We start from the raw sequence: 16684 nt of genomic DNA, 5'->3' as shown, positions 1-16684 counted from the left end.
GGCGAAAGGCGGCACTAGTAACGCGGGGGAACACCCCGGCGTGGTATGTGTCAGGGCCCCGTGCACCCCGCACTCTCTGTGGAGAGAGCCGAGCCGCCCCCCCCTCCCCTCCCGCTATCCCTGCCAATGCCGACCCACCGCTCCTGGCCGCGACAGGGTCCAGCGCCTGCGACACGGCGAAGCCAGTGTGATGTATCGCTACGGATGCCGGCGGCCAGGTCCTGGATGGCGCTGCGTGAGAGCCGCCGGCGACGGTGACGATGTTTGCGCCATGGGTATGTTCGGCAGCGTGTCAGCGTGGCTCGAGCGTGTGTCACCCGGCACAACGGGAGCGACTGTGAGGCTGCCTGCGGAGCGGGGGTGGGTGGGGGTGGGGACAGGAGCCGTGCTCAGGTGACCGAGTCGGCGCATCGCTGTGGCGGGCCTGGGGTGTAGAGTGGCCTTCAGCTCGTGCTGTGCGGCAGAGAAGGGATGCGGTGAGCCGGAAAAGGGCGCACACGTACGGGTCGGCCTCTGCGACTGCTGTTGGTGTGGTCGTCATGGGCGCGTGCGTGCCTTTCTCGTGAGAGAGAGGCGAGGGTGTGTGTGCGAGAGGGCGAGAGGCTGCCGATCGAACAACAAGAAAAGCAAAACTGTGCGCTGCGACGCACTCGTTCTCACTGATATCCCACTGTGTTGATGCGCCGTTCACGTGCCTTCGGCCGACATCGAGGGCAAGACGGTTATACCGCCGTCGGCACGGTGTGGAACATGTGGGGCGGCGCGGTGGGGGGTGGTGGTGATGGTAGGAGGGGGCCCGCCGCCCCAGAGAGGGCGCGTGTTGCCCCCTTCCGCATTGACCCCTTCCCCCCACGCCTCTTGGGTCTTTTTCTGCCATCGCGTTCTCTTGCTACTCCCAGTCCCACTCCCCTCCCCCCCAAAAATCTGCTCTCCATGTCGTTTTTGCCTTCTTTCCCTCCTTCGCACGCTCCGCCTCGTCTCGCCTTGGCCATGTGGCCTTTCAGCGACAGGAGACGCCGCTCCTTCCACCGGGTGGATTCTCCCTCGGGAGGGCCGTCTAGTGAGGGGAGAGTCCATCTCGCCTCTGGTGAAGGTGACGAAGACGGTCGCGCGCCCGAATCTCTCCACCCCATTGCACTCCACCACAGAGCCCTTCGCGTTGGCTGCGCCACCTGCTCGCTTTCTGTTCCTTTGCATTCTGCATCGCGCGTGCCAGTTCTCCTTTTGCCTTTTACTGCCTTGTACGGCTTCAGCGTCTCTGGGCCACGCGGTGACTGGCGTGCATGGGTGTCCCGAGTTTCCTGCTCGCTGCACCTCGAAGCTCCTCGTTGCCTTCTCCGTTTCCTCCGCGCCTTCAGTCTTTTCGTTCTTATCCCCTCACGTACTTTGCTTAGCGTGGAGTTTGCGACCCACGCGTCCTCGTCAACTTTCTTTTCCCTCTGTCTACTTCCCATGCTGCGCTGCTGCCGCCGCGCTCTGGAGGGCAACAAACAGCTCTCGCCCGAGTACCTGGTCCGGTCCCTCAAGGAACACGGCACCAGCGCCTTCTTTGGGATGCCCGACTACTACTTGTGCCCCCTCACCTCGTACCTGGCTGATAGCACGGCAGCGGGCGAGTACGTGATGGCGACCAACTGCGGCAACGCCATGGCGATGGCGGCCGGTTACTACCTGTCCACCCTGCGCACCCCATGCGTGTTCATGCAGAACAGCGGGATAGGGGACTCCATGAACCCCTTGCTGACCCTTTTCAACCAGGATGCCTACCGCATGCCATGCTTGATGCTCATCAGCTGGCGCGGTAAGCTCGACACCGCGGACGAGCAGGTGAAGCCGGGGCTGGTTGCACAGGGCCGACTGACGGAACACTGTTTGGCCGCCGTCGGCGTTCCGTACGCGATCATGGGGAACAGCCTCGATGTTGCAATGAACTGGGACGTGACAATGGACAAGGCGTACCACCACTTGGCCTCCGAGAAGACACCGTTCGCGGTGCTGCTGGAGCCCGGAACTCTGGCGCCGTACACGCAGCGACGTCCAGACGCGGACGCGCTTCCCACGGCGCCACTTGACCATGACGCGGTCGCCAATCAAGTGTGTCGCCAGTTCAATGCAACGGACGCGTTCGTGTGCAGCTGCGGGAGCGTGCAGGAGTCTCTGCGCCGCGCGCGGGCGACGGTTTCCGGCGACACAGCCGCGCAGGACCTTCTGCTGGCAGACTCGCCGGGTCACGCGGCAGGCGTGGCGACGGGTATTGCCTTGTCGCGACCGTCGCTGCAGGTCGTCTGCATCGAGGGCGACGGGGCGGCCCTTGTACACCTTAACGCGATGGCGACGAACGGTGGCCTCAAAGCGATGAGGGACGTCACCACCGGTGCTGGACTGCTGCAGAACTTCAAGCATATCGTGGTTAACGATGGCTGTTACTCGATGGAGGGCGGCCATACCACGGCGGCCTTTGATGCCTCGCTGACGGGCGTGGCCAAGGCCTGCGGGTACTTTGCCGTGCGCGAGGAACCTGTGATCGAGCTTGGTGATCTTGTCGCTTCTTTGGCTGAGCTGCGTCAGTGCGACGGGCCAGCCTTTGTGGAGGTGGTGGTGAGCAAGACGAGGACCTCGTCTGCTGAGGGGAAGGTGCGTCGAAATCTGCAGGCGGAGAAGCTTCGCTTTTCCGAATTCTTGAATCGACCTAATGCGTAACCATGCGTAAGTGTGTGCGCGTGTGCCTGTCCTCTCGTATGACACAAAAAAGGAAAAGGCAGCGAAGGAAAGGGGAGGAAGCGAGGACTGGCAGGCGAACACATCATCGCACTCGGTGTCATGGGCAGGCTGTGCGGAAGAAGACCGGTACGTGACCCCCCCTCTCCCTCTAGCTGGAGGTTATTGGTTGAACCGCAAGGAAGCCGACGAAGCAACCAAAGCGAAACGACAATACCGAACATGCTGCCACACCATGAAAGGTGGCAGGTCTGCCTTTCGTTACTCTCACGACTCCCTGCCCCATTTCGCATCACTGTGGTGCACATGGCAGCGCGCATCCCGCCTCCTCCCCCCTTTCCGGTGCTGCAGATGTGTTCTGATTCGTCTGCCATGCTGCACGTCGGGGATGTCTGCGGGTCACTCTACACATGTCACATGCCTTCCAATCTCGCTCGCCCGCTCGCCAACAACAACCACGAGCGGGAGAGAGAGCGGTTCCACACATCTAACCATGCACACCCATGGGGTACAAGCTGTGACACGTCTTTTATGCTCTAGCCCTCTCTCGCGTCTACCACAGATGCACAAGAGACTTCCATCTTGATCTGTACTACGTTATTATATTATCTGTTTTTTTTTTGAGGAGGAATGGCCGACCCTCGGCTGTGATACGCGCCTCCCCATTCTCCCACCCGGGCGTCCGGACGACGCCATGATTAAGTGAGAAATAACACAAGCCAAAATGAAGATGTGGGGGTGGGGTGGTAATGTGAAGAGGAAACACGAGCACTAACATCAACGAGCGTGTGCCCCGTGTGCGCGCGTCTGTGCGACACATCTCGCTTCGCACAGGGGTGGTGATGATGGACGCATCCTCACCAGCAGGGGGGACAGCTCCCCGCCGTTCACGTGATGCCCCCCCTCCCCGTCCAACTCTCTCGCCCACGTCAGCGCAGAGAATGTATGTGTATATGTGGGGGGGGCCAACGAAAAGGTGAAAGGACAAGTTGAATCTGCCTCTGCTCGTACAACACACTCGTATGCGTACACAGGGCAACATACACCCACAACGACGCAAGCAGCCACATCATATTACGTTCTGAGATGCTCAACAGCCGTTAAACGACATGCCGCAAACAACAACTCGAGTACGACGCCCAGTATGTCCTGAGGCGAGCGGGCACTTCAGTGCTGCCCTGCTACGTGAACGGAAACACTTAGCTGCCCGCACCCAAAGGAGGGCCTGCACGACTTCGCATGACACACACACACACACACACACACACACACGACTGCAACAAGTCACAGTGGTGTTTGGCTCCAACAGCAGCGAGAGCGAGCAGCGATTCTGTATGTGAGGAAAGTGTACGTGCCCACGCAGAGAAACGGGAGCACCCACGACCAAACAAGAAGCGGATCATAATACAAATAAAAAAGGACGATACAAGACAGGTTCACGTTGATTTGTCGTGGTCATGGCGACACGGAGGGAAATGGGTGGGGGGGGGGTGACGGCGTGCTTTGACCGGCGTGACGGCCACTGCGCGCTTCAGGAGCCTTTCCCCCGAGCTGGGGGCGGGTGCTGGCGCCTCTGCAACGATGGAGAGTCTCTCTGCGGCGGCGCTGTCGTGGTTGTCCCACGTGGTGAACTCTCTCGGTACTCGCACGCCGAGTCGTCGTTGCTGGGGCGGCCAGATGACGTGGCCCGAGGTGAGGACGGCGCCCAGGGCGATGATGAAGACGGATCCTCCACGTCGTCTACCTTCAAGGCTCGTTGCACCCAGCGCTTGACACTCGTGTCCGTCGCCTCCGTCCACTGAACTCCCCAGGATTGCGTGCTGAGCACAACGCTGCGGAAGGAGCGAAAAGTGGCTTGCATGTCGTGATCGTGTGTCCGCCGCGGCGGCGGCTGCGCCGTGTTGCACGGATCATAGTCCTCCCTACGCGGCACGCCGCCGTAGGGGTCGCACACGAAGGGTTGCGCCGAATCTGTGTTTGGGTCAGCGTCGGGGAAAAGCCACTGCGGCTGTTCCTCCGACGCGCGGCTGTCGGCGCTGGATTGAGGCTCCGTAGGCTCCATCTGCCGCGCACGCGTTTTGGCGACGTCAGTCAAGGGATAGAGGCAACAATGCCCCCAAACGAACGAAGCCCACGCGCGAGGGAGACTTGTGGAGACGTGGGCGAGGGAGGGAGGGGGTGGCGACGCGCGTCACTGCGGCACGTGAAACAGAGAAAAAAAAACAGAAAAGGAAGAGCGCGCGATCGGCACACCAAAGGGAGGGAGGGGGAGGAGAGAAGAGTGTCGAGCAAGTCCAGCGACCACGGAAGCGACTCGAAGTTCAGCAAGGACCCGGTCGAGGACGCCGGAAGAGGGAGGGCGCACGAGGAGGGGAGGGGGGAGAGAGAGCTGCGTGAGCTAACGGCTGTCGAAGCAACAACAGAGGAGAAACACAGAGAGAGAGGCAAGGAAAAAAAATCGAGATACAGAAGCGTGTGTGTGTGTCTGGAGTGCGGGAGAAGGGGAGGGGGGGGGACAAAATGGAAGCGAAGAGGAAAGCAACGTGAACAAAACACCTGTGACGAAGGCAGCACACGCATGCAGGGGGAGGGGGGAGACCAACGAGCAAGAGTAAGAAACAAGGAAGAAAAGGGGATGCTGGGAAGACACACACGCACGCACGCGCACACAGAGAGAACGAGCGAGCGAGCCGGAGGGGGGGGGGCAGAGAAACAGAGGAGCGCGCGAGATGAGACACAAGAGCGGCAGAGAGAGAGAGGGTAAGACACACCAACGTGAGAGAGAGGGGGAGGAGGGAACAACAACGATAGGAAACTACGGAGAGCGACCTGACGCAAGCGGAAGGAAAACAAAAGGGAGAGAAGAGAACAGGGCGCGCGAGTGAGTCTGTGATGAGGAAGAGCTTTTCTTGGTTTCTTTCTTTTCCTTCTGCCTCCGGCAGCGGCGGGCGGGGGGGGTGAGACCGGAATCGAGGGAAAAGACGGAGTGTGATGGAGAAGAGAACAAATTAGAGAAGAAGCAAGAATGGGAGGAGGAGGAGGGATGCCGGGGGGAAGTTGAAGGTTCTGCCAGAGCAATGCGGACGTACGCACCCACGTCCGAGGAGCACGAGGCACACAAACACACACACACACACACACACACACGTACAAAGGGGTCAGTAAAAAAAGCGAGGCTCAACTAGCCGTTTTCCGACGAAGACCAAAGGAAGAGCTGCTGCTTCGCGCTTTTTCGTGTGTGTCTGTGAGTGGGCACGGCAAGCATGCGCGACAGAGACAACGCCGCTCTCTCTTTTCTTCCGCTCCACTGTATGCTTTTCTCTGAGTGTGCTAGGCAGGGGGAGCAGCGCCCTCACCGCTTGCGTTGCTGTTAGGTGAGGTGTGCGTTAGCGGAATGGTGAGGGGGTGGGAGAAAGAGAGATGGAAGAAAACAACGGGGAGGATGAGAGTCTGTGGAGAAAGGCACTAGAGGAAACATGAGCTGGCAGGCTCACAGCGGAACGCTGCAGTCGGCCGGATCCGCCATTTTCCATCCATTGCCTCAGGAGTCGCCGACTTCGTTCACGAGAATCCGCAGCTACCGACCAGCAACGTCCAGCTCTTTCGGCGCCCGATTTCACGTGGGTGTTGCGCGCTTACTACCAGTCGGCTCGTTTTTGGGGAGGTTTGTTGAGGCCCTCATCAGCCATCCTTCCTGCTGCCTTAGTCACCCGCCACGCTATAGTGCTCTGATGGCTCCGTGCTAGTCCATGCGCCGGTAGCTCGTGCCTGATCCGGACCTAGCCTATCGCCCAGAAGCCAGCGTCGCTTCCCACTGCTAGGATTGTCACCCGCGCACCTTCGCGTAAGGAAAACATGCACCTCGCTTCACACCATATGCGCTGACGTAGCGCTTCGCTGGACCAAGATGGTCGCTCCGTTGCGCTTCAACGCCGGGCACCTATCCCACGCTCCACGAAGGCGCCTCTCGCAGAGGGCTGGGATCCCCGCTGGATCTTCGGTCTGGCGTCCTGAGGCTCCACGTCCGCACACACGCAGTTTTCGAGGTAATCTTCGGCTTTCGGGCGTTCTTTGGCCTGGCTGAGACCCGCCTGCCTGGCCGAGACTCGTCTGCCCGCCAGGTGGGGAGGGCTCTCCTCGGCTCCTCCGTTGCTTTGCCGGGCCCCTTGCCGGCTTGCTGGGGCTCCTCTGCATTGCCGGCGCTCTTTTGTCTGGCCGCGGCTCGCCTGCCTGGCCGAGACGCGTCAGCCTGGCCGCGGCTCGCCTGCCTGGCCGAGACGCGTCTGCCTGGCCGAGACTCGCCTGCCTGGCCGAGACTCGTCTGCCCGCCAGGTGGGGAGGGCTCTCCTCGGCTCCTCCGTTGCTTTGCCGGGCCCCTTGCCGGCTTGCTGGGGCTCCTCTGCATTGCCGGCGCTCTTTTGTCTGGCCGCGGCTCGCCTGCCTGGCCGAGACTCGCCTGCCTGGCCGAGACGCGTCAGCCTGGCCGAGACTCGCCTGTCTGGCCGCGGCTCGCCTGCCTGGCCGAGACTCGTCTGCCTGGCCGAGACTCGCCTGCCTGGCCGAGACTCGTCTGCCCGCCAGGTGGGGAGGGCTCTCCTCGGCTCCTCCGTTGCTTTGCCGGGCCCCTTGCCGGCTTGCTGGGGCTCCTCTGCATTGCCGGCGCTCTTTTGTCTGGCCGCGGCTCGCCTGCCTGGCCGAGACGCGTCAGCCTGGCCGAGACGCGTCAGCCTGGCCGCGGCTCGCCTGCCTGGCCGAGACTCGTCTGCCCGCCAGGTGGGGAGGGCTCTCCTCGGCTCCTCCGTTGCTTTGCCGGGCCCCTTGCCGGCTTGCTGGGGCTCCTCTGCATTGCCGGCGCTCTTTTGTCTGGCCGCGGCTCGCCTGCCTGGCCGAGACTCGCCTGCCTGGCCGAGACGCGCCTGCCTGGCCGAGACTCGTCTGCCCGCCAGGTGGGGAGGGCTCTCCTCGGCTCCTCCGTTGCTTTGCCGGGCCCCTTGCCGGCTTGCTGGGGCTCCTCTGCATTGCCGGCGCTCTTTTGTCTGGCCGCGGCTCGCCTGCCTGGCCGAGACGCGCCTGCCTGGCCGAGACTCGTCTGCCTGGCCGAGACTCGCCTGTCTGGCCGCGGCTCGCCTGCCTGGCCGAGACTCGTCTGCCTGGCCGAGACTCGCCTGCCTGGCCGAGACTCGTCTGCCCGCCAGGTGGGGAGGGCTCTCCTCGGCTCCTCCGTTGCTTTGCCGGGCCCCTTGCCGGCTTGCTGGGGCTCCTCTGCATTGCCGGCGCTCTTTTGTCTGGCCGCGGCTCGCCTGCCTGGCCGAGACTCGTCTGCCTGGCCGAGACTCGCCTGTCTGGCCGCGGCTCGCCTGCCTGGCCGAGACGCGTCTGCCTGGCCGAGACTCGCCTGCCTGGCCGAGACTCGTCTGCCCGCCAGGTGGGGAGGGCTCTCCTCGGCTCCTCCGTTGCTTTGCCGGGCCCCTTGCCGGCTTGCTGGGGCTCCTCTGCATTGCCGGCGCTCTTTTGTCTGGCCGCGGCTCGCCTGCCTGGCCGAGACGCGCCTGCCTGGCCGAGACTCGTCAGCCTGGCCGAGACGCGCCTGCCTGGCCGAGACTCGTCTGCCTGGCCGAGACTCGCCTGTCTGGCCGCGGCTCGCCTGCCTGGCCGAGACGCGCCTGCCTGGCCGAGACTCGTCTGCCTGGCCGCGGCTCGCCTGCCTGGCCGAGACGCGCCTGCCTGGCCGAGACTCGCCTGCCTGGCCGAGACGCGCCTGCCTGGCCGAGACTCGTCTGCCTGGCCGAGACTCGCCTGTCTGGCCGCGGCTCGCCTGCCTGGCCGAGACGCGTCTGCCTGGCCGAGACTCGCCTGCCTGGCCGAGACTCGTCTGCCCGCCAGGTGGGGAGGGCTCTCCTCGGCTCCTCCGTTGCTTTGCCGGGCCCCTTGCCGGCTTGCTGGGGCTCCTCTGCATTGCCGGCGCTCTTTTGTCTGGCCGCGGCTCGCCTGCCTGGCCGAGACGCGCCTGCCTGGCCGAGACTCGTCTGCCTGGCCGCGGCTCGCCTGCCTGGCCGAGACTCGTCTGCCCGCCAGGTGGGGAGGGCTCTCCTCGGCTCCTCCGTTGCTTTGCCGGGCCCCTTGCCGGCTTGCTGGGGCTCCTCTGCATTGCCGGCGCTCTTTTGTCTGCCCGCGGCTCGCCTGCCTGGCCGAGACGCGTCAGCCTGGCCGAGACGCGTCAGCCTGGCCGAGACGCGCCTGCCTGGCCGAGACTCGTCTGCCTGGCCGCGGCTCGCCTGCCTGGCCGAGACTCGTCTGCCCGCCAGGTGGGGAGGGCTCTCCTCGGCTCCTCCGTTGCTTTGCCGGGCCCCTTGCCGGCTTGCTGGGGCTCCTCTGCATTGCCGGCGCTCTTTTGTCTGGCCGCGGCTCGCCTGCCTGGCCGAGACTCGTCTGCCTGGCCGAGACTCGCCTGCCCGCCAGGTGGGGAGGGCTCTCCTCGGCTCCTCCTTTGCTTTGCTGGGACCCTCTCTACGTTATGTAAGGCGAGTGGGCACGACGGGGGTGTGCGGCCGACGAACGTTGAATGGAGATTAGGCCGTGTAGGGCACAGCTTGGAAGCCATTCAGGGGCGTTGCGTGGTGGTTAGCCTCCTGGTGTATCCTTGCCATCGCTTCGGTATGGGTACAACCGATCAGCTAAGCGCCAGCGGATAAAGGTTTTGGACACCAGAGTGAGGGAGGCATCCTAGCAGAAGAGTGAGTGCGCAGATGAAGGAAAGGGAGGGCGTCAACGACCGATGGCGCAGCGATTGTATGAGCGGGAAAAGACACACGATGCGAGAATCATCGGCAGTAGTGGGGTGGGGCATCGCTACCAACAGGTTGACACGCAAACTTGGGGCTGTATGTCTGGTATGCAGCGTGACACACCTGCACCACTTTTTCCGCTGTTTGGAGCTGAGAAGGTGGGGGGGGGGCGGACGGGAAGCAAGTAACCGTGCTGTCTGTGAGAGTGGCAGAGAGGGTGACGACAAGATGTGGCACTTGCCGTAGCCAAACGCTGCTCTTTGTTTCTATAGCTGCCATCGCGGAAAGGCGGCACTAGTAACGCGGGGGAACACCCCGGCGTGGTATGTGTCAGGGCCCCGTGCACCCCGCACTCTCTGTGGAGAGAGCCGAGCCGCCCCCCCCTCCCCTCCCCCTATCCCTGCCAATGCCGACCCACCGCTCCTGGCCGCGACAGGGTCCAGCGCCTGCGACACGGCGAAGCCAGTGTGATGTATCGCTACGGATGCCGGCGGCCAGGTCCTGGATGGCGCTGCGTGAGAGCCGCCGGCGACGGTGACGATGTTTGCGCCATGGGTATGTTCGGCAGCGTGTCAGCGTGGCTCGAGCGTGTGTCACCCGGCACAACGGGAGCGACTGTGAGGCTGCCTGCGGAGCGGGGGTGGGTGGGGGTGGGGACAGGAGCCGTGCTCAGGTGACCGAGTCGGCGCATCGCTGTGGCGGGCCTGGGGTGTAGAGTGGCCTTCAGCTCGTGCTGTGCGGCAGAGAAGGGACGCGGTGAGCCGAAAAAAATGAAAAAGACGCTCTCGTCGCCTTGCGACGGTGTTGTGAGTTGCATGCCCACAGCAACGGGCGGTATCGCGAGGGAAGGAGCGGGGAGCTGAGGCCATCTGCGGCCACATGGCATCGCACGGGGGAGTCGATCTGGACCTTCTCACCACATGCACCGCCCCCTCTATGTGCCTTTCTCGTCCTTCCGCCTCGTCCGCCATTTTCCAGGGTTGGGCCAACGAAGGTGACTGAGCGCGAGAGGTGACTGACGGACGGAGGACAGCTGCCTAGAGGGCATATCGTGCAAGGCTGCCTTTCCACTGCTGTTCCAAACTCGTGCCAGCGCACACGCACACGCCAGCACGCAGAGGCGCTCAGTCACCGTCGGAGACGGAACCGTAAAACATGGTGGAAAGAGGCATCAGATGACACCGGTGGCTCGAGAAAGGGAAAGAAAAAAAGAGAATCCGAATAAATGCGAGCACGGAAGGACACACCCTCATGAAGGGAGAAGCGTGAAGGAACGTTCTGTGCATATCTGGCCATTGTGTAGTGATGCGCATGCGTGCCTTTCCATTACTCAGCGCCCGTGACTGCGAACACCTATTGAAGTACTCGCAGTCCAGCACACCAGCAGACACGCACGCACGCACGGACGGGACAGAGGGTGCCGTAGCTGCCAAGCACAGCGGGAGAGAGAGAGAGGGGGGAGTCGGAGAACGACAACGATAATACCAAATAGGAGCGGCAGAGAAAAAAACGAGGCGAGCATAGAGAAGAGGTCAGGGAGACGCTGGGAGAATCACCGGCGCATCGACGCAAAGGTAAAATGCCAAGACGCAGTGCCTCCACCCGCATGACTCAGGACGGCTTCGCGAGGCTCATGTTCAGCACGACTTCATCTGCGATCGGCTTCATCAGCTCGAGCGGCAGGTAGTGGGCAAGCCGAGGAAAGATCACCAGCTTCGCGTTCGGCACCAGGTCGGCAAGTCGGTAGCCGTTTGCCACCGGTATCAGCGGGTCCTTGGCACCGTGAAGGATTAACGTCGGGCAGGTCACCTTGCGCAGGCCCTTGGCGCGGCTCGGTGCACGCATTACTGCAGCTGCCTGCCGCTGCATTCCCCGGTCGTCTCCCACGCCGTTGCGCTCGTACGTGCTCAAGATGAACTTTTTCACCTTCTCTAGGTTGCCCTTGTACGCGCCCTGGCTCAGGTAATCGATAAACCATGCCATGTGCGCCGCACGGTCATCAGCGCTGTTGCTGCGCGGCTTCGCGAGAAAGCGGGCATAGTGCAGCAGGCTCGGGTTCACAACGTCCGCGCCGCCGACGTGGGAGAAGAGAATGTTCAGGCTCAGCACGCGCTCCGGGTGGTGGATCGCCATGAGCTGCACAATCATGCCGCCCATGCTCATCCCGAAAACGTGGGCCTGGCGGATGTTGAGCGCTGTCAGCAGCCCGATTCCGTCTTCCATAATGTCATTTAGGACGTATGGCAGGCGTTCACCGATGGACATCCACTGCGGCAGACTGAGCCGGATGAGCGCCGGGGGGGCGAAATCGTTGAACTGCGTGGAAAGACCTGTGTCCCGGTTGTCGTAGCGAATGACGTAGTAGCCTTGGTCAACAAAGAGCTGCACGAAGCGCGGCAGGTAGACCAGGAGAGAGCTGCCGAGACCCTGCACGAGCAGCAGGCACGGGTTGGAGGGGTCACCGAAGGTGTTGTAGCAAATGGTGACACGCTTGCCGGTGCTGGCGCAGGTGCCTACCTCAATGAATTTGTCCTCGAAGTCGCCAAGTATCTCTCTCGCTTCGGATGAGAGGGCCGGGGAGGTAGTCCTCTCCCTGGTTGGCGGCACACTCGTCTTGGCCGCCTCCGAGGACAAGGGAAGCGTGATGCTCATGATGCTTCTGCGGATGCTTCTGGCAGATGCTCACAGGCGCAGAGGGACAACAATATTGAGTTGAAGCAGGGGTGAGGGGGGGGGGGAAGAGAGAGGGGGAAATGACAGGGACCGCGGAGAGAGTGGGCGAGGGGGAGGTAGTGCTTGGCTGTGGGGTTCGATGAATGAATACGCGGTAGAAACGGTGAAGCTGCGCGATTCGTTTCGCGGCGAGGGAGAGGGGCGGATGGGGAGACGGAAGGAAGAAAAGAAGGGTATACGCGACTCCCCGCAGATCGCGTCCGAGCCTTGAGAGCGGGAGGCGATAAGTCGCCGACCTACGTTGTGCGGACCTCGCGCAGGGCAGTGCCGTAGGGTAGCACATGCCACGCTGCGTGAGGGAAGCTTTGGCCACGATCCCGCTGCAGAAGACGCAACCAAACAACCAAAAAAAGGAACGAAACCGTGCACAGAGAGGGAGCGAAGGCGCCTGCGTGTTCGTGTTCGCTGGCTCTGGAAAAGTGCGTGCTTGGGGGGGGGACCGTCTATCCGGAAGGGAAACACGCGAGGCGACAAATGCGAAGGGTGGATGAGTTGGCGGGGATGTGCTCTGGGTGCGAGCTCCACACTACCGTAAAATAGCTAGTGCAAACATAACGACCGGCTAAACACAACAGTGAAGGGGATTGATGAAGTAACGAGGTCTCGGGCAGCGGAGACGTGAAGGCGGCTAGAGAGTACTAAGAGGTGGTGGCGCCGTTACACACACACACACACACACACACACACACACACACACACGCATCCATCCATCGCTGGACAGATAGTGGCAAGTGAAATTTTGGCTGGGCTTTCACATGCGTGCCGCAGAGCTGCTTCGCTCACACTGATTGTCGTGTCTCTCTCACACAGCGGCAGCGGGTCGGAGAGATTCACGCTGCATGAAGCGACACTTACCTCTTAGTTCGCATTGGCCATCTCCAGGGTCTGCGTACGACCCGATATTCTGCAGATGTGGCCCCGCCGCGTTCACGTACCTGGGCTTGTGCACCAGCTGCACCGCAATCAGCCCGTAGACAACCACAAGCGCGACATTGGCGACCACGAGGCCGGCAGTCCATGCCTGCTGCTCTTTTGTGCTCGTCCTGCTCCACCCCTCGATGGACATGACACCGGGAATGCGGCCATTGTTGCCGGCCCCGATCAAGTGGGCCGTGAGCGTCGCCCCTGTCGTAACGAAAAGGAAGCTGTGGAAGAGGGTGACTCTCACTGCGCCAGGGGCGGCTTTCCAGGACGGAATCCCCAGTAGCGGGACCCCTCACCCACCTCATTGTCATCCAGCACGGGCGTCACATTCGCCGCGCCGCTGTGGATACTGGCACCACATCGTGATGCCAGTGATGGAGTCATTCAAGATACTGGCGTCCTACAACGGGATTGCTGAGGTTGTCGGCGCTATGGACGTCATCACGCAGGAGGAGCTTTTCCTTTCACTCGAGTGGCTGTCCAATGGTGCTGACGCAGAGAAGCGAGAGAAGTAGTTGTCGTCTCCCCTTGAAACACCCACAACTGAAGGTTCTGTGGGAGGACGTGCTCAAAACGGCGGTCATGGCGTGGCAAGACGCACGTAAGCCACCCCACAGCAACGCCGTCGATGCAAAGAAACGGTCGGAAGAGGATGGGGGGGTTCTGATTCGATTAGCGTCTGGCCGAGCATTATCTGGTGTACCATTGCAGGCGAGAGCCATAATCTGTCCACGCGCGCGCGTGTATGTGCCTGGCTTTTGCCCCTTTGTAGCGTTCCCTCTCCACGTTGTGGCCGGCGTGTATCCGGTGGCGGGGATGGGAGAGGGGGGAGGGGAGAAAGAGTTGGCGGGAGCCTGCACATGGTTGCCGCTCTCGCCCCATCTCTACCCTCAAACACGAAGGAGCGCCTTGGTATTTTGTCGCTCTTTCTTCTTGTGCGGGTGAAGGGACAGCCAAGAAGACGAGAAAAAAGGAAAGGAGCAGCACAATCAAACAGCACATCCGCTTCACTAGCCGCTGTCCGAGTCGTTGCCTGTCGAAGTTGTGGTTGTGGTGGTGAGTCTGGAGGAGCTGCTCGTGCTCGTCACAGAGCTAGAGTAGTCGGTGCTGCTGTCGCTTACGCGATTGCGCGACGAAGATGCCGTGTTCGCTGCGGCGCTGCGTGCCCCCGCTTGCTGGTTTCGCGCCCTCAGCGCAGCGGCCTGCCGTTGTCGGAAAAGCTCCTCGGTGCTGCTGACACTGCTGCTACTTCCGTCATTGCCACGCGCACCGTCGCTTGCTCGCCCGTCGTCGGTGCTCACCACAGACAACGCAGCCGAGGTGACCTCCGTGAAGTTGTCAGAGGCGTAACTCTCGTCACCGGCGGCATCCTCTTTCGTTCCGCCTGCGCTGCGACCCGGCCTGCCGCGCCGTGCGGCAGAGAAATCGGCTTCCCTCCAAGGCCCCTTGCGGTACGGCACGGGGTCGTCCTCGTACCCTTTGACAATCTCAGCTCGAGGAGGCAGCGGCAACTGTCCTTGTCGCTGCCTCTGGGCTGCTCGAAGTGCCGTCACGTGACGGTAGTGGGCTGACTCGTGTGCCTCCAGCTGGTCACGCAGCTGTCGCACTTGGCGGCTCAGGGTGTAAAGGTGCAGCGCTATTTCCTTCTTTGCGTCTTCGGAGAGAGAGGCGTCCGTCCGGTTCGCCGAAAGCCAAGGCAGAGGTGCAGCGACCTCAGCGGCGGCAGCCCTTGCCGCAGGTGCCTCGGTGGGCGCATCCGCCACGTTGCCACTGACTGCGTCTTGCTCAGTTGCCATGCATGTGGAGACATCGGCTCGTGCGGGTGCCGCTTGCTTCGTCAACTGGGCACGGGGTGGTGGTGCAGCACTTGCGCGCAAAGCCGCCGCGGCCAGCGGCGTCAAAGGCAAAGGATGGGGAGGGCGAGAGGAGGATGCAGGAGATGTGAACGACGGAAGCTGGAAGGCGCAGATAAGCTGCTGCTGTGCGTCGTCGAGGGCGACTGTCTTCAACACGCACTCGCGCAGGCGCCGCTCGAGCGCGGCTGTGACGTCGGCAAGCAACACCTCGTGCGTGCCGGCCAGTTCCTCGCTGACACGCACCTCGCGCGCGCGTGCCGCAGCGTCGGCTTCCACCCCAACATCTACGTTTGCCTGCACCGCGGATTCCACCCTTGTCGCTTCGGGTGCGTGAGGCTCGAGAGCGGTGGCAGGGGGCGATGGGGCAGTCCTGCTGAAGGAGTCGGATGGCGTGCGCGGCGATTCTGGCTGCGTCTCGTCGACTAACTTTTCTGTATGCGGGGGCTGAGGACCTTCACCGATATCGTCACACGGCGGCAAGGATGGGACCGCTGACAGGTCGATGGGTTCCCTCTTTTCAGAGACGCGTTGCAGCTGCGGATCTGTATTGGGCAACGATGGCGGTGCTCTCGTTTCCATGACCGCTGTGACGACACGTGGAGAGAGGAAGGTGGCGTTGGCCTCTGGGTTGGCATGCAACAAGGCTTCCCCGGACTGGTTCGACCCGACCGACGCCACCAGCGCGCTCAGCCAGTGCCGCCCGTCGCGCTCAGCGCCTTTGCCGGTGTACGGCGAGCCGCGAGAGGGAGACTGGGCGTCGCATCTCACAAGTCTTCTGTCGCAGTAGATCTCACCGACGGAGTCGGCGTAGGCCAGCCGAAGGCGCAGCGGAATGTCCATCTCAGACTCGCAGTCGCCGGTCACATGAAGGCGGCCGCTGTTTATGCGCTCGTAACGCGCGTGTGCGTGTGGCACGTGACAGCAGTCTGCGCCACGTGAATGTATGTATATGCAGATGTATGCGCGTGTCTCTCTAGCCGGGTGCCGGATCGGTGCAGAAGGGGGTGGAAGGGGGAGAGAGAAGGAGAGATGCGACGACATCGCTATTGAGCGGCCACCTCTCGCTTACCTCCTGCATGCGGGCTGGTATGTCCAGACACGGGCCTTTGATACCGCGTGTGTGGACAGGAGGGAAAGGAGCTGGGGAGAATGAAGAATAGATCTGCGAAACACATTCCATGAAGGGGAGGAGGGCGATGTTGCAGCCCCTCGTACCGTAGCGCTGACCCTTCTTGTCGAATACCAGCACCGCCGCTTCACTATCCGCATACGCACCTCCATGGAGAAGAGTTGACACACACACACACACACACACACACACACACACGCTAGCCATAGACCACACACACACACACACACATACACGCACACGCACGCGCCTACAGGCGCACAGACCAACACATGGGCGACAGTGACGAAAGATGGAGGAGCGAGAGCAAACCACAGTGAGATTGTGAGGCAGGGGCGGGCAGGCGAGCTGACGCGCGTACGCATCACGCAGACAGAAAGACACACGCAAGCGCCGAGGAGGAAACGACCAAGAACCACCACGATATCTGTGAGACAACGATAGAAGCCGTCGCGTGCCACCACACACGAGCAAGCGCAAGTCCACCGAGGCGTGTCCGTCCACGAGGAGGCAAGGTGGAGAGAAGGAAAAAGGGAGGG

General features: G+C 62.2%; 3 protein-coding genes across 3 annotated transcripts; 1 reads left to right on the top strand and 2 right to left on the bottom strand.

Annotated features, from left to right (window-relative positions):
- Positions 1–1452: 1452 nt before the first annotated feature.
- LMXM_28_1580 (phosphonopyruvate decarboxylase-like protein) lies at positions 1453–2700 on the top strand (the record flags this gene model as incomplete). Its single annotated transcript, XM_003876951.1, has 1 exon — positions 1453–2700. One exon carries the CDS (start codon positions 1453–1455, stop codon positions 2698–2700), a length of 1248 nt encoding a protein of 415 aa, XP_003877000.1.
- Positions 2701–11114: 8414 nt separating this feature from the next.
- LMXM_28_1570 (putative hydrolase, alpha/beta fold family) lies at positions 11115–12155 on the bottom strand (the record flags this gene model as incomplete). Its single annotated transcript, XM_003876950.1, has 1 exon — positions 11115–12155. One exon carries the CDS (start codon positions 12153–12155, stop codon positions 11115–11117), a length of 1041 nt encoding a protein of 346 aa, XP_003876999.1.
- A 2015-nt stretch (positions 12156–14170) lies between these two features.
- On the bottom strand, positions 14171–15856 carry LMXM_28_1560 (conserved hypothetical protein; the record flags this gene model as incomplete). Its single annotated transcript, XM_003876949.1, has 1 exon — positions 14171–15856. One exon carries the CDS (start codon positions 15854–15856, stop codon positions 14171–14173), a length of 1686 nt encoding a protein of 561 aa, XP_003876998.1.
- Positions 15857–16684: the final 828 nt, after the last annotated feature.

This window comes from Leishmania mexicana, chromosome 28 (genome assembly GCF_000234665.1).
Source record: "Leishmania mexicana MHOM/GT/2001/U1103 complete genome, chromosome 28".
Classification (NCBI taxonomy): Eukaryota; Euglenozoa; class Kinetoplastea; order Trypanosomatida; family Trypanosomatidae; genus Leishmania; species Leishmania mexicana.
The sequence above is the reverse complement of the archived record's forward strand: the minus strand, read 5'-3'. Positions and strand labels throughout refer to the sequence as shown.